The following is a 25549-nucleotide window of genomic DNA, read 5'->3' on the forward strand; positions in this document are numbered from 1 at the left end:
ATCATGACCAATGCAATAGTGCATGCAAAAAACGCACACAAATACACACACATACACACACTCTCTTTCAGTCACTCTTTCCAACACATCCCATGTACTCCAACACACTCCTTTACTTCTGCATATATTCTTTGACAGCTCATACTTATCTCTCTAATATCTATTTAATATAGTTGGGAAAACATCAATAGTTACATTTTTTTAGCCACATTTTACAGGATTACATTTGATGACATCATGAAAGCGTTATAATTGGCCTTTGCTCCAATTCTCATTTTTAGTGACTAGAGCCTGAACGCATCACAATGTAAATCAATGGCGCTGTTGTTAGAATTTCAGCATCAACTTGGTACCAAAATATCACTTCATCGCAAAAAAAAACATTACGGTTTCTCACACGTCCTCTCGCTGTGTGTTACCTGCACACACACACAAGCACACACACACACACACACAAACGCACCGATCCCCCACACAGAACAAATACCTCAGCCGAGGCTTAGTTAATTTACTCTTGGAGCGAAATATTTACCCCTCCGCGTTTTCCAGAGAGCAATTTAACAATCCAACATTAAAACTAAAGTGAACAAAGCGGCGCGGCGGATTGATATATTTTCCATAAAGCGCAAGCGACGGCTCACGTTTGTCGGGCAAGGCCAGTCCACTTTGTAATAATGAAGAGATATCAGTCAGAGAATGTTAAATTGCTCTCTGCACCATCAGCTCCACCACCACAGGCGTAATTATCCTGCCATTGCTTTTCAAAACACCCCGCCGATCGAGAGGCCTGATCTGGATTCGTGTCCTGCGTAACACATGCCTGTCACTTCTGGCGGCGAATCCATTATTTCTCTGTTTCTCGTTACCTCCGCTCGGTCCCCGTCCTCTTTCTCACCCTCTCATGTGTTTATTTTCATTTATTCTGAAGAAGACATAGCGAGTGATTCATTTCCACTGCGATTATTTCCCACCTGCTATCCAATGAAGCTCTTTCAGGTCAGGGCCCAAACCCGAATCGACAAGATTACGGGAAACATGTCTGTGACACCTGAGGAACGCCTGCTTCTTCTTCAACCTCTATCCGTCTCGTTTTTTCAGAGACACTCGGGTGAAATTCCTCTTGGGAAACATCGAGACAATCGGGCGACCGGGGAGCGTTGCCAGAGGGATGCGGACGTACAACTCAAGCGGTATATTTAGACTTCAAAATGTGATCTCCAGACGTCCACAGATTGTTGTGTTGGGATCTATTTTAGGCCCTGCATCCTGCCCAGTGAAAACAAAAAATGTTGGCCACTTTACAGCTCCTGAAAGCCTTCTTCCAGCTATGTGACACACCCATATCCTGTTAGTTTCCTGAGGCACCTCCTGATTCTCCCGGTAAATAGGAAGTCACCTCTGATTACGGTTGAAACAATAGCAGGAGAATAGAGCAGGGTGCTTACCTTCCCCATTGTGTTGTACTCCATCGCAATTTCCCGGAAGAAGAAGTAGATGAAGCCCCCGTAATCGACCGCCTGGATGAAGTAGGGCTCTGGAGAAGAAAAAAAACAGACAGAAAATATGAGTCGAAGTGACGTTGTCCTCGTGACAAAACAGTTCTGACACCATATTTCACAGTAAACAGCCAGAATATCTGTCATATTATGTGCAAAGGCACCGACTGTGAGCCTTGAGTGCCTCAATCTATCATCCATCATATCAGCAAAACAATTTGCATGCAGGGGGAGAGAGAGAGATCTCTCTATTGAGCTGTGACAGGCTGGACTTGTGCTTTTTTGTATCCCCGGGGCAAAGCAATTTACCGGCTACATCGACTCTACCGAGCCAGGTTGGCAAAATGACTGCGTCAAACAGAGCGTGCAGCATTAGCATAAGTGCTTTTCATACCTGGAATCACACACGAATCTTAAATCACGAACACGCGGTCGAGCACGCAAACACAAGTTGTTGTTTTTTTCCCAGCTTGTCAAGTCGACCTGCTGCCTTCCAGCCACAGAGACGCGTGCATGTGTGCGTGTGTGTGTGTGTGTGTGTGTGTGTGTGTGTGTGTGTGTGTCCGTCACCTTTCAGCCACTTGGAGTCGTGCTTGACAGTGCGCAGAGTCGGGCTGTCTCCTAGGCTACGATAGATGACCGCATCGATCGCCAGGAAGTCTGTCACGGTGGCCGAGTACAGTCTGCCATCTGGGGAAAGGGAACGCAGAGACGGAGAAAAGAGCAATAAGAAGAAAAGATGGAGATGGAGAGGGCAGAAGATTGAAGACGGAGCCATAAAGGAAGATAACAACAAACAAAGAAGGTGAAGGGAGTCTCACGAAAAACACATAAAGCCACTCGGGAGACTCCCGCTCTCTGCGGATGGCGACCCAGGCTGAACCGCACGGGGAGAGGAGGCTCTCTGATGGACAACAGGGCTGTGCACACACTGAAACCTGTTGCACATTTTGTAATTGCTCGCTCGATCGCAAACACACTTCCAAAAGCGCAAATAAAGAAGGCCCTGCGAGCGTGCGCACGGAAACACGCGCTTGCGTGCGCGCGCTCGCCACATGCTCCACAAACACAATCCGCCACCGGCGTGACCTCAGCCTGCCTCGGCTGCGACCACAGTGGAAACTCAAACTACATAATTGAAAGGGTAGCAGTCAGAGGAACCCTCTTGATTACTCAGTGCTTCCAGCGGCTCTGCTCCACATTAACCGGTCGAGCTAGGCGTTGTCATTTTAAACAGGAGAGGGGAGGGGGGGCTCATCAATACCGCCATAAATCGGCTGGCAGCAAAGGGGAACGGTGACTGAATGTCTTTAGCAGCCTCAGAACCATTCCCCCCCCCCCCCCCCCCCCAGCCAACGGAAAGCTGACTCATTCTGGTCTCATCCGCCTGCGACTTGTTTTTGAGTGGAGGAACTGAGCGCGGCATTTTCTGGTGCTTTTCCAAAAATATCTCTCGAAAAGCAGCGGCGTTCCTCGTGCTGAGCTCCACGCGGCCTCTCCGTTTGGCGATCCGCTCGGATCGCATGTAACACAGATTGTCTCTCGTTCTTGACGTGGTGTCGGAGCACCGCCGCTTGGATAGAACCGCGGGGTATTAGGAACAATATTAAATACAACCGCAACTAATCTACCCGCTCAAATAAACTCTCCCATCCAGCTCAAACACGTTCCGATGATTAATACGTGCAGATCGGAGGAAATCAGGATTAATGGTTTCGCCTCACGGAAACTTTGTGTGGCTTTCTCTCATGTCGAGCCACGGGGAAAAGACTTGAATACGCATCAGCGCTTCCCGTGACAGATAAGTGAGCTGTTCATCGGACGACACACAGACGCGTTTCCATCTTACCAGCAAAGAGGGCGACGTTGGAGTGCTTGGCGTCATACGGGCAGCGCGCCATCCCGCTGATCTCCTCCCCCAGAGCCTCCAGGGTGTCCAGCTGTCGGGTCACATGTGAGTTAAGAGGTCAACAGCAGGTCAAGACACAGAGCGGGCGTGAACTACAACTGAGGCGCGAAGACGGGGGCTCCCGGTTGGAGGAACAGATCTAGCGGAGGTCGAAACAATGACGGTGTGAAGGCAGCGCTAACAGAAAGTACTGCGTTAAAGTGGAGACACGTGGTGAGTCCTGATAGAATAGTGCCCAAAAAGCTGCGCCCGGTCCAGGAGAGAGTCCGTCTCACTGCGAGCTGAACCCAAATCTCCTGAGCCGCCCGTCTGGGAGTATCGAACTGCCACGGAGGGAGATTACCAAAACAAACGGGCATCTCCCACGGCAGCATGCTCCGCAGCATGGCTGGACGAGGTTTGCTTCCTCCTGCCAATCCTTCGTCCTTCAACCTCTCCCGGCGTGAACGAAGAGCTTTACCAACCCTCACGACAGATCTTCAACCCGCACGCCGGGGAGAAAGAGAAAATAAATGGGCAGAGTAAAAATGGGTGAGAACACGGCCCTGAGCGCCGGGAATGTCAGGAACGTTGACGAAACCACAGCAGTTTTTAAATAGCTCATCGTACAGTAGTCATTATTTCAGTCGGTGTCTCGAGCCGAGATGCTTTCTCTTCGGCGAGACTCGATCTCTCGGTTGGGTGTATTTCTGGTTTTAATTCTGTACCTAACCAATGGAAAAGACGTAATGTACTCAAACCGATTCACCCGTCATAAGTTATTCCGAGGCCTCGTCCATTGTTTGAGAAGCCGTACTGGTGGAGTTCAGGGCTCTCCGTCAATTGGAATTCAAACACGCGCTTCTTGTTTTGTGCCAAGCTCGGTTACAGCGAGGAGGGCATGGCGAGGGGGGAAAGGTCACCAATCGTCCCTCGGCGGGTTTCGGCTCGTCTTCCCTCGCTCTCTCTCTCTCGCCCTCGGCTAAAGAGCAGAGATGAGGAGAGAGGAGGGAAGGAACGCCACACTGCGCTGGTCCGTGGGCCGAGGTCAGGGAGCATCATAAACACACCGTTTGCCTCACAATACATTTTGTTCTTGTCCATCTCTGTTTCTATCTCTGCGGTACTCCCCTTACTAACCCCCCTCCCCTCCCTCTCTCTCTCTCTCTCTCTCAACAAAGAGGAGAGCCGAGGCTGCAAACTGCTTACTCCGCCCTTTCTGGTCTCTAAACAGGTCATTTTGTTTTCTATTCCCGTCTCTCGGCGGAAACGGTTATCATCTGCCCACTGAAAAAGGTCACACGCACTCCGGCGCAATGCCGGAAAAAGCCTGCCAGAGAAATTGTTGATGCTGATTTGGCAGGGGAAATTACAAGTGACCTTTAACAACAAACACACGCAACCACCGGCAGCGGCGCATTTTCTCGATTTCTCATTCCCAATGTTTCTTTAGAAATTAGAGGAGGAGAGTACACGGACGCACGCGGGTTTGGAGATATGCATTTTATGAGACGGGGCAGCCTGTAATCATAGATTAGTTGGCAGGTGGCTGGAGGTGAGGTGTGTCTACTGACTCAGCCTGAAAACGTCAGCAGCTTCTGTGTCCGCTACCGTAACGCACAACAGTCCCTCCTCCTCCTCCTCTGACACACACCGCAAACAGTCGCGGGTCTCTCACACGACACGCCCCACACCCCTCTGCTGATTTTACCCAGGCAGTGACCTCTGTCTGCCGGGCTCGGCCGGCTGTCACCGATCTATTCCTGCCGTTTGAACAGAGGAAGGCACTCCCAGCCCGGCCGCAGATACACCCAGAGCCCCCCTCACCCCCCCTCCTCCTCCCCGTAAAGCAAAACACCCGTCATCACACTTTCCTGCTGCGGGCCTCGTTTAAAGCAATATGCAAAAACAAAGTTAGCAAAAGCAATCCGCCGAAGAAAAATGCGAATAAACGGCCAGATAAAGAGAATAGAAATACTTTGTGTAATAATAATAACTAGAATGGGCACTCGGTAGAGCGCATACCTTCGCCTATCACAAGATTGGGCATTGCATTCTGATCATTTTGGCATTAGTTGCATGGCAATTGGATACAAATTGACCGTGCTATGGTAAAAAGAAGATTTTGACCTTTTCATGATCTTGACCTTTGACCCGATCGATCCCAAAATCTAATCAAATGGTCCCCGGATAATAACCAAACATCCCACCATATTTCATGCGATTCAAGAAGATGTTGACCTTTTCATGACCGTGACCTTGACCTTTGACCCGATCCCAAACTCTAATCAAAAGGTCCCCGGATAATAACCAATCATCCCACCAGATTTCATGCGATTCGGTTTAAAACTTTTTTTGTTATGCGAGGAACACGCATACAAATAAATAAATAAATACATAAATAAATAAATACACGGCGATCAAAACATAACCTTCCGCATTTTCAATGCGAAGGTAATAATACATTCATTTTATAAGGCGCCTTTCACCAGGCGAACCGTATTATGCCGTCAAGTCCACTAGGCTTCAGAGAGGAAAGAAGTGCTTCGGCTTTGTCGACGCACAATTCAAAGTAACGGGGAAGGGAACATCAGCGCTGTCACACTTTGTCGGCGCCGGTCGGTAGCGAGCTCGCGTAGCTACGCAGACACATTGTACAGTAACCGTGGCTCGGGGTGCAGTGATTCTGGATGCATTAATTACCACCGCGACTCAATGGTGTTTTCCATAGGCTATATGCTAATTAATTAGACAAACACAATGTAGATCCAGAACATGCCCATCAGGAGCGTTATAATTGGTTCAGCGTCGGCGACACGGACCTCGGGGTGAGGGCCGCGTTCTGCCTCTGTTGTTTTTACTCTTTCATGGGCTTCATTATCATTGCTGAGGGAGTTGTGAAATCTTACGAGGACCAACTTCGTGTCGCCATTGTCCCACTAAATAACTGTCGGCTTGCATTCGTTCCCTTGTTTGTTTCATTGAAGAGAGATAGTTTTTAGTTTTCCCTTTGGGGCAAAATCTAATGTCCAAAGTTCCAGAATAGTCGTGGCTTCACTTGAGTCATGATTGTTTAGTGTCGGCCAGGGGAGCTCGTCAGATTAATTGCAACGTGGATCCGGGTGCCCCCCCCCCCCGCCCATCAATTTCCAGACCGCTGTCCTGCGGTCCGCTGCTGACTTGGATCCCCCCCGCACATTTCTTTGCATGCAATCCACATTGACGCAACCCGCGCAACCATCTCCGCCTACTTTAAAAAAAAGGTCAAGTACACAAGTTCACACCTGGGCCTGGAGCCCAAGGACACATCTCACTGGGAGATTAGTGGTCATATCCCAGTTCTCTGCAACCTGGGAGGAGGAACCCTTCCCCTGACCGAAGCCTGAAATCAGAGTCTTTGCAGCTGTGGACATAAATCTATATTTTTTTATGATTATTTCGTGGCGCCATTTTCACCTTTATTGTAGAAGTAGAGGAAAGGGAGACGGGTATGACGTGCAATTACGGTCCCAACGCCAGAAGTGTTCTTGCGGAAAGATGGTGGACAAAAATGTCACTAATATAACAGTAATTTGATCAATGATGTTCATAACTGTCCTGAATGATGTACAATTATCAATGAAACACGTTTTACACTGTTAGTTATTGTCTTTCTTTGGATTGAATGTAATGTTCTGTAATATACGGAGGCACGTGTGTGTGTGTGTGTGTGTGTGTAGGTGTGTGTGTGTGTGTGTGTGTGTATGACAATAAATCCCTCCGTTTGCATTAATCCCATCTCTGACTCGGCACACTTTTCCCCAGTCCTCCAGAATCAAGTCGAGGACGCGTCACCTTGGACCCGCTGATCCTTCCAGCCCCCCCCCCCCCCCCGCGACCAGCATCGCCCGGCAACAGGCGAGGAAACCGACTCTGGTCCTAGATCAGCCCAGCTGGATGGGGCGTTTGTTATTACTCCACAGCGAGGGAGTGACGGAGGGAGAAAGCAACAGAGGGGAAAGATGGCGGAGTGGTGGGAGCGAAGGAGGGAGGAATCAAGGCTGGCAGGAGAGGAGGGAGAGAAAGGGAGGATGAATAGAAAAAGAGAGGGACTTGGGTGCAGTGTGGTGCCCGGGGGCGAGGATTGTGTCGTGGCTGCCAAGGTGTCTGTCTGTGTGTGTGTGTCTGTCTGTCTGTGTGTGTGTGTTTTTTTTTCTGTGTGCATTTATGTGTAAGTGATGTTTCGGTACCAGCATACAGTGAGGGGCGGCATCATGCGATGATGTAATGATGGTTGGGTTTGTAAATAAAAAAGAGGAAAGGTGTTGGAGGAGAAGACGGGGTGGAGGTGTATGTGGTCCCTTCTACACCCTCTGCCTCCCTTCTACACCCTCTGCCTCCTCTCTACACCCTCTGCCTCCTCTCTACACCCTCTGCCTCCCTTCTACACCCTCTGCCTCCTCTCTACACCCTCTGCCTCCTCTCTACACCCTCTGCCTCCCTTCTACACCCTCTGCCTCCTCTCTACACCCTCTGCCTCCTCTCTACACCCTCTGCCTCCCTTCTACACCCTCTGCCTCCCTTCTACACCCTCTGCCTCCTCTCTACACCCTCTGCCTCCCTTCTACACCCTCTGCCTCCTCTCTACACCCTCTGCCTCCCTTCTACACCCTCTGCCTCCCATACAACCTCTGCTCCACCCCCATCCTTCCTCTCCTGCTCGCCCTCGCAGCGCTGTTGATTAATGTGGAATGAGGCTGGCCCCGAAACAGAAGCTCTTTTCAGCGCTGTCACACTGGGGAGATGGAGAGGCAAACTGTGGCCAAGGTGGATTTAACCACACACACACACACACACACACACACACACTTTTTACGAAGCAGAGTGGATGAACCCAGCACGCAATCAAAGGCCTGGTATCTGCGCAGAGAGCCTGCCATCCTACATACAATGTTTATCTGTGTGTGTGTGTGTGTGTGTATGTGTGTGTAATTGTGTGGGTCTAATCATTTTGTACAAATGTGTGTTTGCCTGTGTGCACAGCTGTCAGTGTTTGTATGAGTGAATGCACACTTCTGTTTGTCCCACACCCGCCCACCAACACACACACACCCACACACATACACACACACATGTGCCAAGGCATTTTAACGTTAAACATTTCAAATGCCTTCAATGTTCTCTTTGGCCAGCCTTTACATTTCATCTGAATGTAGTCATGGCATATTGATTCAATTATCTCCGGACTCAAATGGCTTATTCATTCAAGCAAAAATAATTACAGTGCAGTGAGTGTGTCGTGGAATTGCTTTTTCAGGGAAAGAGCAGTCGGAGGGACATTAGTGACTCACTGATATGTAATGTCTAATTGGAGCGAGCAAATTTGAAACACAAAACAATAAAAAACATTTGAATAAAACCCGCCCTGTTTCTTCACAGCCTCGTGGACACACGTGTCACTTTGTTCACAAAACGACTAAATTGTTTTCTTCCTTCAAATACATCATTTCATTTTCCGATTTACATCAGCCATCATGTGCGGGGATTTATTTGCGGTGTGCATCAACTTTAATGTTCGCGAAAGGCAACGTGCGTGTGCATGTCCCCGTGTGTGTGTGTGTGTGTGTGTGTGTGTGTGTGTGTGTTGGTGTGTTTATGGCCCTTATACTTCACAGCTTTTAACGGCTCTCCACCGGACGAGCGGCAGCAGCATCGGCGTAGTGACAGCTCAAAAACAAAACCTTGCAACCGCAACCGGAGGGGCTGTTAAAAAAACATAGAAATTGCGAACGCTGCCGGATAAACGCGGGCGGGCATAAATTTCCACTTTTCAGTGAATTGAAAGACGTCCCGGCTCTCGGCGCTGAGCGTGCCAAAAGCACAGAGCCGAGGGAGCCGAGGTGTCTAAAGTATGATCGCTTTCCCCACCGACAATAACTAGTCGATGCCGTTCTGTTTGTTCCTGTTCTCGGGCCTCGAAGTTGGAGACGTATTTGGGTAACGACCAGTGGAGCTGCCTCCCTCCACGGGGGCGTGTTCTGCTCTCCTAACGCCGGCCCACCGCTCAGATTGACTCGCTCACTTTTCACACCGAGGCGTCAGAAAACATCACAATCATGTCCGCGGGGAGGTACGACAATCGGGAAATTTTTCCGTTTGAAGGCAGCCCATCTGCTTTTGATGTCTGTCTTTTCCATCTGCCGGTAAACTTATTTATTTTATTTGTCCATCTGCTTCACTGCATGCTAACGTTTCTTCCCACACCTCCCCTCCATGTCTCCCGGACGTCTTTATGTTTATGTCCATCGGGTCAACCTTAGAGTCAACCTGCTCTCCTTCTCGACCCCAGGTCAGCAAAATGCGTCTTCTTCTTGGGTTTGACATTTTTTAAAATCTTCCAGACACCGCACCACGAATGTGAACTGGTTTACGGGGGGGGGCGGTGGGGGGGAATCATATTTCAGGCCTTCAGTGAGTTAGTGTGTATGCGAGCCGGCGCTCTAGGTATTTAGGTTTCTACGCTTCTAAATCGAGCGTGTCAAAGTACACCTGGAGATAAAGACACGAGGAGGGCCTGCTGAGTTGTGAAAGTCATCCATCTCTGTCCATCGCTTAACCCCCCCCCCCCCCTCTCATGCTCAGGGCTGCGTGTGAAAAATATCCCCGAGCGTGTGAAAGAGGGAAGCATAAAAGGAGGAGAGAGGACTTTTAAGAGGCTCAGTGTGTAACAAAGGTCAACCATTGTGTTCTTAAAAGGGCAACGAGCAACACGGAGCTGTTATTACCTGTGTGTGTGTGTGTGTGTGTACCTTGAAGGGCCGACAGGAGGGGTTGAAGGCATTCGTCCCACACACAAACAAGGTGTCTTCATTCTGCTGCAGGACGACTTTGATGAAGTTGTGACACTCGTCCTTCAGGGGGAGCGCAGGCCGGCGGAGACGGAGAGAGAGGCGTAAGTCGTAAGTCATGAGCCATCGCCGTCTTTCAGAAGAGACGCTTTCACGCTGGCATGTGGTTTCTTTTTCCTTTCTTTTTTTTTTTTTTTTTAAAACAAGGGCCTCTTTCTTTCTTTCTTTTGAAGTACAGCATGCAGCGGCCCACGGACGAGGGGGGGGCACGTGAAACAAACATCAAGCGTGTAATCATGAAATGTAACGTTTCCTCACGGTGCTTTAATGAAATCTTTATTCATTTTCACAGTTTTTGCTAGAATGCACGGCGACGCCGGAGAAAACGCAGTTGCACTGAAGATTATTGTTGATTGAAATCTTATGTGGCTGCAGGGAGTGTGACATCAAACCTCTACGCACGGTTCATGTCCGTGTGTGTGTGTGTGTGTGTGTGTTCTCTACCTTATGCTTCCCTTTCATTCTGCAAGTGTCCACATCGGCCTGTCTGGACTTCCATGTCAATTTCTGGAGAAAGAAAATAAGAGGGAATGCAAGTGGAAGAGGACAAGGAAGAAGAAAAAACAGAAGGCACCGTAGAGGTCAATAACCGATCCATACTGTGATCAATAATCATCATCTGAGATTCTCCGTCATTGATTCCGCTAATGAGGCACCTGCTCTGAGGTGAACTTTGTACTAAGCGCTGACTGGAGATTAGTTTACCTCCTTGAACTTCTAATTCGCGAACAGGGTAGGAGGAAATACGATACTGACCCCGGATCAGAGTGGAGTCTGTCCAAGGACAGATCCCAGAGCTCATTTCTGTGGATTGATAGGCTGGTGGCCATCCTTATGCACACACACACACACACACACACACACGGCCTCTTTCACTGTCACACACACACACTTATCAGTCAGTGCTAAGTTATATCTGGCAACCCCTCCCCCCGTGTGGCCTGTGGGTCAGCGCCGATCTGGCCGCCGCCGTCGGGCAGCATGTTTGGAGCTCGGCTGCTGATTAAAGACCCGTCGGTCATCCATCAATCCGCGCGTCTCCCATTGGCCTTTCATCTGCAGCGCCCGCTCTCATTGGGGCCTTTGACATTGAAGTGGACGAGGCGGAGGCACGGCGGGGGGGAAGTCGCACACACCGGAACGGCCTTGTTTGAATTCTGTTGGCATCCATTACGTCGAGAGAAAGAAATGATGCCGGCGAGAAGTGGCGAGATCGGAATGGAGAGTGGGTTATTACGTCCGAGGGGCACATGTGCATACGAGGCTCCTTCTGAATAATCTGAAAACATACAATGAGACCTTCTTCCTCGCCCGCAATCCATCTCGTCTTTTTTTAAATTCTGTCCCCCACTTCCTCCTTCCGTAACACACACACACACACGCACACACACACATCGGCCACTGTCCCACCGACAAGCGCCGATGATGCAGGTGCTTCGCTGAATGATTGATTGGATAATCTTCTCAACGGGGTCAGCGCTGCGCGCTTGGCAGGCTCACGGCGCTGTAGGACTGCTGGTGGGCACACACACACACACACACATATACACACGCACACACACACACACAGTGGCACACCCAGGAGGCGAGTCATTCGGGTTACGTTTGCCGATCGTGCCAAGAACAACGCGTCCTCAGAGAGGCGGACGTCTCACTCACCTTATTGAAAAAGATCTCGTCACTGTTGGCAGTGTCCATGTCCACCGCGTATATGTGATCCCTGCGAGGGAGGGAGGGAGGGAGGGAGGAGAGAGAGATGAGAGTCAAGGCAGCAGCAGCAAACAATACAGAATAAAAATCCAAGCAACGATTAACCCATTTCTCGTCTCCCCTGTGCTTTGCGCCCCAGACAACGTCAGGAAAAAGAGTCTTTGTATAAACTTTGTTCGAGCTTCAAAAAATATGACAATAAACAAAAGGAGGCCAGAGCTATTTGCTCTGTCAGACAGAAACAGTCAACAAAGCGTTGGAGCGCTGTGGCGCAGGCCGGGGGACAAAAGCCTCTTTGTCCCCGGAAAAAGGACCTGAGGGGGTGTGTTGGGGGGGGAGGTGCCAAGTCACTCGGAGCTGTTCAGGTCAATTAAGCCTAGTGTTTGAGCCACAGGAAATCTATACCAACACTCATTACGGCTCGGACAAGAAGACCTGTGTGCGCCGGCCGGCCTGCGACGTGCACAGACGTCTCCTGTGTTGCTCGCTCCGGACGCGCCGGCCGCAGCCGGGCATATGGAAGACATAAAACCCACGAGGGTGAACGGCCTCGCCGGGCCGGTGGGCCCAGATGCGTATAGCGGCACCTACTTACTGCCGGTAATTAAGGGCGCAGACGGGGGGGGGGGCTGTTCGGTGTCGAAGAAGGTGTGAGCGGACGAGAGACAGTAAAGGGGTGGTGGTGTGGGGGGGGGGGGGGTCTACCTCGTTTTCCAAGGTGCGAACCAAAGGTGACCGCGCTATAACCGCCTTTAATTTGTCGGAGATTAGCCGCCGAACGTGTTTTTAATCAAAGCGCGCAACAGTGGCGTCGTCAGACTCTCAGTTTAATTAGGATCCCGGCTCCCCGACCGGCGCTCCGGCAGCCAGCGCCAACTCGCTCTCACATTAACTAAATCTAATAAAGTCTTTTCGGAGGAACAGGCATCTCTGAAATGAATCCACTTATATCGCTTTCCTGGGGGCCACCGCCATCTCCTCCAGGATATTAAAAAAAAGAAAAAGGCAAACACAGTCTCCTGTACATTATTGGCCACGACGCCCTAAATTGCATAATTAATCTCGGACAGCAGGTTGCAATTGAGCAAACAGCGGCACTTCCTCGGCGGGAAGAGGACACATCCCGGGCGCCGCATCTCTGTCGGGGAGAACCGTGCGGTTTATTTCTATCTCTTCTTTCCGGGTGTGCTGAGAGATCACCATAGATGTACATTTAATGAAACATGATTCAAGTTCAACGCGAGAGTGCAAACCTCATTTTTACACGTCGATCGTTAAAAGCGTAAAGATATACACTGTTACGCGCTGCGCTGTTCTTGAATAAATGCATCGTGTTCAGTAGAATCTATGGAAATTAAAAAACGTGTTCGTGTCAGTCATGAAAAGGAGGAGGTCAGCCCCGGGTCACCGGGACGCCACGTCCTTTCTAGATTCGGCTTCCCGTTCTCGAGCAAAACGCCAGACGCCGAGTGTCACCGCGCCGTCTGCCGTGACTCAAAAAGAAACGAGTGAACTCTGCCGCGAAATGTTTTTCATTAAGTCGCTCCGGCAGCGCTACCATTTAACTACTCCGGCTAATTGATCTGGGTTGAATTTCCAGGGTTCCTGAATGGCCCCCTGTTTTAGTACTTCTTTTAACCTCGCTGCCACGGTAACAGGAAACGCCAACATGTGGCTACAGTAAATGTGATTATTAAAAGGGCACAACTGTGATTTATCAAAGATTACTTCTTTTTCTTTTTCTTTTTACTCCACGCCGGCACATTTTAGATCAAATGAAGACGCAAGATGGTTGATCACGCTGTAATGTTCACCGGCTCGCTGAATTGAACTTCATTTATATCTGTGTATTAATACTCTAACTTTATATTTAAAAAATGACTAAACTAAATGGAAAGCCATTAAATCAAAGGATTACTGTGCGGATTTAGTGTAATCCCAGTGGGTTATTTTACTGCCTGCAATTTTAAACCGTCTCATGGGGTAATATGCAATCTACAGCTCCGTAAAGTTGGACGGTAACCGTCTTGTGCCTCTTAGTCCCGCCCCCGACCGTGACCTCGAGGGGCCGCGGGCCTTCCAGCCGCGGGGGGGGGGGGGGGTTCTTTTGGTTCCAGCTGAGATTAGAGCGAGCCAAGCGATGAGGCGTCCCTCAAACATCCTGACTGGAGTCGGAGAAGGACAATGGAGCGGCTGTGTCTGTGTCAACAGCAGCTTTCTAAACACACACACATGTGCAAGAGGACCCCCCCCCCTCTGCCCCCCTCCCCGAGCGTCCTTTTACCCCAACATGTGAACACAAACACGCAAATGAACCATTTCCCTTCTTCACCACCGCACCTGAACTCATATTACGACACAATTCCGGTGTGCGAGTCACATCGGCGTGAGCTCGGAGGAGCAGAGGAGACGGGAAGCGAAGGCGCGGCGTTCAAGGGACAACACTGGTGGGATTGTACGGCGGAGGAGACCACCGGCTACAAATCCAGTCGAGTTAACTTTACTGCGGATCGCTTTACGAGGAAAACCTGAGAATTGATCTGCTTCCTTCCAGGCAGCCGGTGGTTTCCGTTAATAACCAATGAAAATCCACTTGCCGGGTTGGAACAAGCGACCCATTCAGAGTTGTGATCTGTCATGTGACACACGGAGAGCTGTGCATTCATGAACTATTGTGACTATTACAGTTCTTGGGTAGTCCAATTATTTTTGCCCCATAATGTTCTTGATTAAGTGTTAAATCACTTTTCTATCAGTTTATACTGGACAACATTCTGCAGCTTTAAAGCCCCATAATGGAGTTTTTCACTTTTAGCGCCCCCTTCAGTTTTGGAGGTATTTAACGTTTACTTCAGTGTCGTAAATACCCAGTTACGATAGATGCAGCCTCGCATACACTTGATGACCAGACGAAGTCAGAAACCAAGAAATGATGTCAACCGATAAGATAAGAATATTCAAAGATTTTACATAAATATGACTGCATAGTTTTATTCATTGTGATATCGAAGATGAATGCTAACATAACCAAAAGAATGACAACATTTAGTTTAGATGAAATACCGATCGCGTTTTCAGCCTATATACGTTGTTTTCTAAATGTTTGAATGTGGAGTACGTGTGATCGAATACAATATTGTTGACAACACCAAAAAGCTTCATATTCATAATTTACATTGGAACGTGTAATTCATTACAAGAGACTTCGCTTGCTTCGCCCTTATACTGTAGCTGCGAGTGTGGACTGGCACTATATGACATTGCGTAATCACTGCGAGAAAGCAGGTCGAAGTCCATCCGCCCCGGATCGGGCGGCTCCAGAATCCTACATAGCAGAGTTATTTCCCCACAGACCCCCGATGACAATGGCGGAGGCGCAAATCGCCAAATTAAAAGTCATTGTAGCGGCACAATTTTTTTCAAGCTGTTATTTTAAGGTACAATTGTTGCATAATGTTACTTTAACTCGACCCAATTTAGTTATATTCTTACTAAATAATCTGAAAAGTCCTTTATTAAAAACAAAAAGCACCAGTATCTTGTGTATATGCTACTTTATTCCTCAGGATAAGGACATAAACCAAAATATGTTCCTCCACAATCTTTACAAAAGAGAAGCTGCAACAAGAACATTTTTGGGGATTTTTTTGCTGAAAGAAATACCTTAATGGATTTATCAATTGTATTTAATAAGCTAAGCGGCTACTCAATGAACGACAGAAAACAAAAGGACGCTTAGAATAACCGAGCGAACCGGAGAAGATGCGGAATGCTAAACGTTAAATATGAGCTCGGTCTCATATTTACACGATGAGTGATGTGACCAGGCCAAGTGGATTTGTGCTGATGAATTAATGATGTGCTAACAAAACATGCCCTCAAGCAACATTCACATCACTTTAACAGATGACGACCACGCTGTTTGTAACACATCATACCCGCAGTAGATCCATATGTACATACATCAATATTTCCACTCCATTTATTTCGCTCTGCGTGAGCACGAGGCGGCACAGTGTCTTATGTGTGACTGTTGAAAACCTCGAAGAAGACAGCCTCCCACCGACCTCGCCTTAGGCCGAGGTCACATTTCAAGACAGTTCACGCCCGCCGAGAGAAGTTCAGACCGAACGACTGCTCCGAGTAAAACACGTCGCCCTGTTGGGGCAGAACTGTTCCGAAGAGTAACGACCCAACCGGATTGTGGAACGCAGCAGCCTGGTTGCACTGAGCAGCTTGTGTGAATATAAAAATAGGTGCTCTATTGTTTATTGTTTCCCAGAGCGGAATCAATTCACATTATAGATGTATGTATTCACATTTCCCATGAAACATTGTTCATGAGAATGAAACATGACGTAGGAGTGTTCTTCGACTTTGTTTGAGTAATTTCTAGACTAAACCGAACATTTAATATATGCCGTGTAGGTACCAGTTCATTTATTATTTTCCTCTCACTCAGACCCCGTTTACACGATGGGAAAACGCATATATTTTCATGCGTTTTGGCCTTTCATTTACACAAAAACGGAGGTTTTATCACGGAAAACGATCATTTCTAAAAACTCCGGCCAAAGTGGAGATTTCTGAAAACTCTGTTTTTGTGTTTGCGTGTGAACTAAGTCAAACGGAGTTTTAGGTTGTCAAACGTCACAGTATGCGACTAAAAATGCTTCACGTCATGTGAGCGTCCTATGTTTACAGTTAATTTGCTTAGGTGCGCCCATGTTATTTCCTCCTTGACATGAGGATACTCCCCGGAGGTCTCGGACGGGTTCTGTTCTAAGAACAATGCCAACATATCCCTATATTTAGTTTGGCATGATTCCCAATCCACATTATCGAGTGCTTTATTTGCCTTATAATCTAAGGCGACTCGAAGCAGCAGCTCCACTTCGCTGTCTGTCCATACAAATGAACCTCGCGCCATATTTACTCTCTAAAGGAAAAGGAAGTTGATCGTGTTTTTCGTAGTTGTTGTTGGTTTTGAGAATTCTGATTGGTTTGCATGTCTTTATCCTTCTCGTTACACTGCCGACTACAGGTTTGGCATAGTTATGATGGCGCCCGGGGGCGTATTGATGCGGGTTCATATAAACAGAAACATTTTTTAAACGACCTTGTGTGTACGATGTTATTTTTGAAAACGGAGGGGCAGAAATATTCGTTTCTGTAAATACCCGGCGATGTGTAAATGTGGCCTCAGAGAGCTCTCGTCTGGAGTCCTGACTCCATCCGCACATCGTCTCAATTCATCGATATGAATCCGATCCATGCCGAATAGCTTCAACTTAAAAGCCTTAATATCTGTTTCTATGTGGTGTGAGAGGGCCTTGAACATGGAGGCTTTCCACACGTGACTTCCTTTACCTGAAATAAACCGCGTGGATGTTGTTCTGCATGTCGCCCTCTTTCCCACCATTTCCTCCCTCTCGACTGCAAACTCTGAATCTAACGCGCCCCGAGGACGACACGGTGTTTACAGCTCCTTTTTTTTTTTGCAGCTGTGTTGTGAATTTTTGTTGTTGTTGAAAGAAACGCTGTTAGAATCCGAAGAAAACAACACGACAGAAGCTTTTTTTTTGTGCTCTGCGTTTCCCCCGAAAACTCGGCGACGAACAAAAAGACGCGTAAGCGCGGCCGAAGGTTTGCAAATATCCTCTTGGACACTAACGCGCCGTGAGGAACGGTCCCCGGGCGGCAGACGGTAGAGCGACTGAGATGGAGTGGGCATGCGGGGTCTCCGTCGGACATGACATGTGGCCATTGCGTGGCCCCGGGAACAACCGGGGGCTTTGTGTGGAAGAATGGCGTTTTTCATTCCAGCGCATTTCAGCTGCGGTGACCGCCAGCCCGGCCTCGGTCCGTCTGCTCGGCCTTTGTCAAACTATCTTGTGAGAGCGGAGAGAAAGAGGAGCGCCATTAGCATGCACTGCGCACCTTTTGGCCCTCTTCTTCCACTAAATGCCTGCACGTCCGCCACCCCTCTTCGCCCATATTCCTCTCTCTCTCTTTTTCTCTCTCTCTCGACATAACTGGATCACGGGCTGCAGAGGAGGCTCCATTGTGCATTGTTTTGGGCTTTTCTCCTGGTTCAAATCCTCTTCACAAAGTGGATGGGAGGGAACCACGCAAGCCAGCAGGCACCTTTGGGCTGGGTGTGTGTGTGTGTGTGTGTGTGTGTGTGTGTGTGTGTGTGTGTGTGTGGATGGGGGGTGCTGAATGGGCCCATGGCACCGAGGGGCCCTCGCTGATGCGGTGGCATGAAATACAACAAGCCAGAGTTCACTCACCCCCCCGAGCTGAGGCAGGTTGTTCTTTTCGAAGGTTGAGGTTCTCATTACGGTTTTCTACATTCCCTCCACATTCTCTCCTTTTTGTGAGTGTGTGTGTGTGTGTGTCTATGTGTGTGTGTGTGTGTCTGGGTCAGAGGGGTGAGGTGCATGTTTTCAGCTTGCACACTTAGGCGCAGTTAGCCCGGCGTGAATACCATCTGCATAAAAGATGTGGCTTATTTTACATTCATCTATTGAATTCTGTCCAGTGGTCTTAGAAAACATGTTCCCACATCCCCGGGCGAGAAAGTGAGAGAATTAGCTATTCGTGCTATCCAGTTAACTTGATAACTTAAATTGTGCTGATGAATTAATGATACGCACACCAACTGTGAGAACATGCCCTGAAGTAATATGTTTACATATTAACATGTCATGTTGTTTTTATTACACAGATCTACAGATCAACAACATGTAACTCAGAGAACCCAAATTACTCGTGCCTGGCTCCATATATTTATATTTTTTGACGGATAAATTGCTTCAACTTCAAAAGTATTTGACATGTTGTCGGAGTCTTTTAACGGAAACGTAGTTCCAACTTTTAATGCAGGTGACTCTCCACCGGAGCTGCGAGCTTTTGTTTCAGGGTGTGGACGTGGTTGGATGTCACTGGTGCTGCGAGCGGAGGCAGAGGAGGCAGCCGTGTAATCCCAGTCATTAGTGGGTTTGAACAGGATTTGGTGCTGCCACAATAATGGAGACTCTAGTGGCCTCCACTGCGAGGCCCAAAGAGACCCGACAGGGAGGAACCGAGGCCACAGAGGCACGACTGTTCCTGAGGACTCAACGGAGGGACGGTAATCTGGATTGTTGAGCCTGTGTGTGTGTGTGTGTGTGTGTGTGTCTGTGCATGCGTCTTTGTGTGGATGTTTGTGTCTGCGTGGAATAAAAATGTGGGTTCCTCCACTCTCACACTGATCTTTCCCTCTGTGTCTCACTGTCTCGATCTCCCCCCCCCCTCCCCCCTCCTCCTCCAACACACACACACACACACACATTCTCTCTCTCCGGTTCCCATGCTTCTCAGCCTCATAGAGGGGTGTAAACAGAGTGCAGTCAGCGTTACCATGGTGAACGCCGACTGACGGCCGAGAATGGCGACTATGCCCTGCATGTGGAGAGACCTGGGGCATGCTCGGCAGGCAGGCTATACAGTAACACATTCACACACACACACACACACACACACACACACACACACACACACACACACACACAATTCCGTATAGAGTGTCTATCTGTTTGTGTATTTTGTTTTTGTTTGTGTATTTTATTCAGTCAATCAAATCAAATACAATACAATATTATCCTATATAATATACAAAAGAGAAAGACTGAAAAGGTATAGGTAGAAGCAAAAAATGCTTGTAAATTCCGATCCTGAATTGAAATCAAAATAAATCAAAAAATTAATATAAAATAAAGAAGAAAATAAAACAACAACAATAAACTAAATAAAAAACATAATATATTTATATATACTACCACATACATTTTCCATATTAATACATTTTTAATTATCTCATTCTCTGCTTTACACTCCCCCCCCCCCTCCCCCAGACCTACGCTCACCACCAATCTTTAGTTAGTCTTACTTTGCCGAGTACATTGTCACCCAAACTGAAAGTCATCAAAACAAAACTACAAAAGTGTAACCCACTTGACCTCTTCAGTCGATATTCATAAGAATCGTCTAACTCTAAAAATACAAGTCAAAGTCATGGCTTTCTGCACACACACACACACACACACACACATATTCAAGCACAGGCTCACAGAGATATGTGTTTTCAGAGATCAGAATGATAAATCCCCCATTGCACTTTGATGAATTCCCCCTGAATGTCCAACAAGGTGAATCTTGACTGTGAAATATGGCCCGCTGTGTCAGGAATCCACCTGCGTCCATCTCCTGCTGCATCAACAGCAGTTTATTGTTTTCACCGGGCGTGACTCTGCTGCTAAACACCCCAGAACACGCGTGACGGCAGAAACCCACATAAAGTAAAGTAGAGTGTTATTAAATACACATCACGTCTCAGCTTGTCGTGGATAATGTGCAGCTGAGAAAAACAACCCTCTGGACAAGCAGCTGAACTGAGCTGAGTCTCATGTTCAACTATGACCTCACAAAGAACACCCCTCTTACACAAGGGTTTTCTCTATGGGGAGAGCGATGTAAAGGGGCATTTGTTACACATCCCTCCTCCCAAGAACCCAGATATTTGATGAAAATCCACACGATGCTCGATCCAATGCCTGTCTTGTTAAAACTGAACCAACAAGGGGCTTCTTGATGGCCTGAATAAGAACAGACAGCAGTCCGGCTGCACTGTCCCTCTGGATACTGCACCTGATGGGAAGTGAGTCGTGGAATAAGATTCAGGATATTAAGGGGACTAAACTAGTCATGCACTGAATTCATAATCAACGCTCAATATGTGTGTGTCTGAGAGGGCTCATGATATTGGACACATATTGGACGAGCCGTTCTCTGCGGCCCGCGTGTACAAAGGCTGAACACGGCTCGGCAAAGGGAGCGTCTGAGTCGGCCAAATCAATACGTTTCATTCAAGGCTCCAACCCGGGGATGAATTATCAATCAGTGCATCTGTTGCCGAGTTCCTCCATTGCCAACGGCTTGTCCCTTTCACTGGATTGAGCCACTTTTGTCTATTTACAATTTCATCAGTTGCTATGTTTGTATGCATCTCACATCTTAAAAAATCGTGTCATTTTATTGCCAGCGACCAAACGGGAGCCAAAAGGGACTTAATACACTGTGCAGCCATTCAAAAAAAACAGCCTGAAACAGTGTTGAGCTTTGGACCGCGTTCACAGTGGCCATCTGCAAGCTGTCGCCCACCGAGAACTGAGGCTTGCTGGTCTGGAGGCATGACGGCAGCGCCGAGAGAGGCTGGCCTCGGAATGAACAAGTCATTCGACTGGATAGCGGTCATAAAAGCATCTATTGATGTCGCCTCGTTTCTTCTTCTGCTTCTTTTCCCCCCGCAGCATTGTCGGTTGATTCGTCGCTCGAGACTCGCAGGGCTCCGCCGTTGGCCCGCTCTCACATTGATTTCTGAAGTGCCGATTGTCTCCTCTGTTTGCCTCGAACCGCTCTGTCATTCCACGTGTACATGTCTTCGTCGATAACCTGTGAGCGACGGTGGATCTCCGCGCGCCGGCCGTCGTGTGTGTCGTCCATGCTGTCGACCGTCGACGGGATCAACGGCGGTCGTCCAGCTCGGGCTGATCCGGGGCAGCCGTTCCAGTTATTCGGGGGGGGGGGGCGCATACCCCCTCGCGCCATGTGTCAGCATTCCCGTCTGCTTTAAGCAAGTATGCACGCCCGGGGCGCGACGCACCAGGTGACCTCGCGGCGTGCACGGCTCCCCGCAGGCTCGGGCGCCCGCTGCAGTCGCCACGCCAACTGGCGCGGCGGCATGTGTTCGCCCCTCCCCCGAAGCACCTCCACATGCACACATATCACACTCAAGAAATCAGTTTTTTAATCCATACGACAACTGGTCGGCATACTAAAGCGGGCAACACACACCCTCTCTCTCTCTCTCTCACACACACACACACACACACACATACAGAGACACACACTCTCAAACAGTCGCAAACACACCCCTCCAATAAACCCTCTGTCCCTGACGCCCCATGTGGAGCAGGTGGGTGACAGGCAGACCGAAATCTCTGGCGCTCCACACACACACACACACACAGAGGCTCACTTGTTGCTCCGTTGCCTTTTCCACTCTCCACCTCCTCTTAATGACCGTAGATACGTCAAAAAGCTCCGCCGCTTAAAGCGGCGGCCTCCCTCCGCCACTTAATTTGACATGCTTTGGGAGGGAAACAAAGAAAGACCCCTATTGTGGCTTTCAACATGAACCAATCAAGCCGGCCACATCAATTAGCCACGGCCGGCACAGAACAAACAGATAAGGATCTCTTTTATTAAGCCCGCTCGCAACGTCTTACATTCAGGGACCGCGTCCGAGGGAAACCCGCCTGTCGGCGCCGGCTGTCCTCACGGACCGCTCGCTTCGCCCTGAACATTTCCACCATAACAGTGACGGCAGAGGAGAATCAATATTGGTTTTCTCCGTGTCTCCAGGTGGTGTAATTGAGCCATATTATCTCCGAGAGATGAGACACGCACAATTGACAGATAGGTGACAAACGGGGGGGGGGGGGGGCAGAGACAAAGAGTTATGGTTGGAATCGATTGTGCCTAGAAATAAAGAGTCAAAACACCCGTATTCTAACTGTTAGTGTTCATGCCGTCTGGATGGTACATCAGCCATCTAAATGTGGACTATATCAAGTCCATTGTCTTTATCTTTGAGACAAGTGTTTAATTAACCTGTAGTTTTCACCCGTCCATGTCTGTGTGAGTTTCTGCGTCTGCCTCGCTGTTTAACCAAGACAGGCCACAAGTCTGCAGGGACATCGTAGGAGGTGAATGGGGTTCTGGCCGACAGCGGAACCAAAATAGAAAACAACTAGAATGGGCACTCGGTAGAGCGCATACCTTCGCATATCACAAGATTGGGCATTGAATTATGAACATTTTGGCATTAGTTGCATGCCAATTGGATAGAAATTGACCGTGCTATGGTAAACAGAAGATTTTGACCTATCCACGGCCTTGACCTTGAGCTTTGACCCGATTGATCCCAAAATCTAATCAAATGGTCCCCGGGTAATAACCAATCATCCCACCAAATTTCATGCGATTCAAGAGGATGTTGACCTTTTCATGACCTTGACCTTTGACCCGATCGATCCCAACATCTAATCAAATGGTCCCCGGATAATAACCAATCATCCCACCAAATTTCATGCGATTCGGTTTTAAACTTTTTTTGTTATGCGAATAACATGCATACAAATAAATAAATAAATACACGGCGATCAAAACATAACCTTCCGCATTTTCAATGCGAAGGTAACAAAGAGGTAATTGAAAGCAAAAAGTCCAACAGACTCCAAAGTCTCAGCTTTTTGCTCCGAACGAGTCCCTCCTGATCCCAAAAATATTTCTAAAAGAATAGCAGCACACCAGGGCTCCAAAGTGCAGGTCGGTAGCTCAACTCTCGTCAAAACAATCCTCAACGCGCAACAATTGATGAGCATCATAGCTCAGAGTTCATCGCTGTAGCTTCAATCAGCAGCTGCATTATGAGAGCGGCTGATGATGGATTCAATAATCCCGTTGGACCCACACTGGCTCAGCTTAATTAATCACAATCCAGATTGCAGAAAAGCAGTCAAACTATATTTGGAACGTTCTTCGCGTCTCTCTCAGCGGCGGCGGCGGCCCCGTGCCGCGGAGAAGAGCGAGCGGCGGTCACCCACCTGGCGGTGATGTACAGCGTCCGGTTCATGATCTTGATGAGCTGGATGTCCAGTCTGTGCCGCTGCGTGTTGTTCCTGCCCGGCTTGTGGCCGACGAACGCCGGGTACTGCTTGGTGTCTGCGAGGAGAGGGCAAAAGATTAATCCCGTGCGTGCGTCGCGTTGATAACTGTAGCTCGGTAATAACACGTTGCCGAGTTTCTCGTGGGCTTTGGGGTCAAATGGCATGTGTCTTCGCTAAAAAAGAGAACGCCACCGCAGCTTTTGACCATAAATTGCAGGCTGACACGGGGCTGCGCTGCACTGTGCGATCGTTCTATTGTTGGTGGCTCTGGATGAGAGCGCCTGGTTTGAACCAACAGTCTGACAGAGGAGCAGGCCTCCTGGCCAGAGAGTAAAGGACGGGCTGGGATACAGAGGAAACAATGGCTGTATCTTTTACAGCCTGCAACAGCGTCTGCGCTATCACACACAGGCATTCGGAGCCCAGCAGAAAAATAACGGATTTGCCTTTGATGTTGGGTGGGCTCGTTACAAACGCAGCTTTAAATCCTGCATTTCAGTGTGTGTGTAGAGGGACTATCCTCGGGCGCCAAATTACACTTTCATTCGGCGTGCGATGAGGGCAGAGGAAGCAAGAGGTTGAAAGAGAGGGATGTGGGGGAGCGAAAGGGTAGAGAAAGTAAGAGAGATATCGAGGCGAAAAGAGGGGAAAGAGTGCCGGGAGAGAGCGAGGGATGACTTTGTAATGAGAGGCATTGTGGGAGAAAAAGAAAGACAGAAAAGAGAAGAGGTTTGTTTGTCTCTTTGTATATGTTTTAAGAAAAAGATGAAAAACGATGGAAATGTTAGTTAAAGGACATGTTTTACTGTGGTGTGTATCTGTCGATATTTCCAAATCAAAAAAAATACATAGAAAATAAGAAGAGAGGAAGATGAACTTACAGTTGCCGTGTGAGATGCTGATTGGCTCGCTGTCCTCGGGGAAGCCCGCCCCGGCTGTGTGCAGCAGCGTGAAGTAGAGCAACAAGGCCTCTGACCTCATGGTGGCACCAACGCTGGCGCCGCCGCCGCCGCCGCCGCTGCTGCTGGTGCTGCTGGTCCTCTGCTACAGATCTACCTCGGCCTGCACAGAGAGACATGGAGGAGGTAGAGAGGGATGGAGAGGGATGAAGGGTGTGGTGGGAGGGGGGGGGGGAAGCAGGAAGCAAAAGAAAAAGAAGAAAGAAAGTCAAACATCAGTTTTCACCTGAATGAATCCTCAATTACTTTCCCTCCGCGGTTCCTGTATTCTTTGCGTGAAACAAAGAACCGCAGAAGCCAGAGGGTGTGTGTGTGTGTGTGGGGGGCAGAAAAAAGAACATTAGACACACACATTTAAGTCCACCTGAATTCGCTGTCTGTGCATTTTGCACGGCCCGTCGCAATCTGTCAGAGATGTAAATAAATATGCATTTCCGATGACTCAAGGGAGGCGCATTGCAAGCGAAACCTGAATTAATTGGATTAGGGTGGTAATATGCGTCATAGATCGATCTCAGGCGGAGGAGATCTCTCTCTCTCTCTCTCTCTCTGTGCGACAGGGTCTGAGTGAAGTGGGAGAGCTCTTGCAGAGATTAACTCTCCTGTAAAGTAGCAGCGGGACCTGGAGATGGGGCGCGGTGGTGTGTGAGAGCCTAATTTCCCCCTTGTCAGTCTCCCAGAAGGGAAGCAATCCCACATCACAACCCCGACAGGCAGATGAATACCGCGGGGTGAAATCGGTGCATCAGTATGTTAAATGTTCCTCTTGATCTCATTTCTCATTGGTCTCTATACCTCTAATGCCAACTGTTGACTCTCTATTCTCCCTCAATAA

General features: G+C 48.6%; 1 protein-coding gene and 1 long non-coding RNA gene across 6 annotated transcripts in view; one reads left to right on the top strand and one right to left on the bottom strand.

The window, feature by feature from the left end:
* sema6a (sema domain, transmembrane domain (TM), and cytoplasmic domain, (semaphorin) 6A) overlaps positions 1-25549 on the bottom strand; it is a 107095-nt gene that overhangs the window by 34294 nt on the left and 47252 nt on the right. For all 4 annotated transcript variants that reach the window (XM_056418153.1, XM_056418150.1, XM_056418152.1 and 1 more), the window contains 8 exons: positions 24637-24817; positions 23693-23810; positions 11931-11991; positions 10716-10778; positions 10173-10274; positions 3346-3436; positions 2067-2186; positions 1446-1534 (listed from right to left, as the gene is read on the bottom strand). In XM_056418153.1, coding sequence (XP_056274128.1) covers positions 1446-1534; positions 2067-2186; positions 3346-3436; positions 10173-10274; positions 10716-10778; positions 11931-11991; positions 23693-23810; positions 24637-24736 — 744 coding nt within the window. In that variant the 5' untranslated portion in view covers positions 24737-24817. The remainder of the gene's footprint in view (positions 1-1445; positions 1535-2066; positions 2187-3345; positions 3437-10172; positions 10275-10715; positions 10779-11930; positions 11992-23692; positions 23811-24636; positions 24818-25549) is intronic.
* The window catches only part of LOC130196221 (uncharacterized), a 77132-nt gene that overhangs the window by 8432 nt on the left and 43151 nt on the right, over positions 1-25549 (top strand). The window contains exon 3 of one of the 2 annotated variants that reach the window (XR_008832208.1): positions 7189-7256. The exons of the other annotated variant lie outside the window; for it this stretch is intronic. This is a non-coding gene — a long non-coding RNA (uncharacterized LOC130196221). Of the gene's footprint in view, positions 1-7188; positions 7257-25549 lie in introns of those variants that run through there. 2 annotated transcript variants of the gene reach the window in all.

Source organism: Pseudoliparis swirei, chromosome 7 (genome assembly GCF_029220125.1).
Source record: "Pseudoliparis swirei isolate HS2019 ecotype Mariana Trench chromosome 7, NWPU_hadal_v1, whole genome shotgun sequence".
In the NCBI taxonomy this organism is placed as follows: domain Eukaryota; kingdom Metazoa; phylum Chordata; class Actinopteri; order Perciformes; family Liparidae; genus Pseudoliparis; species Pseudoliparis swirei.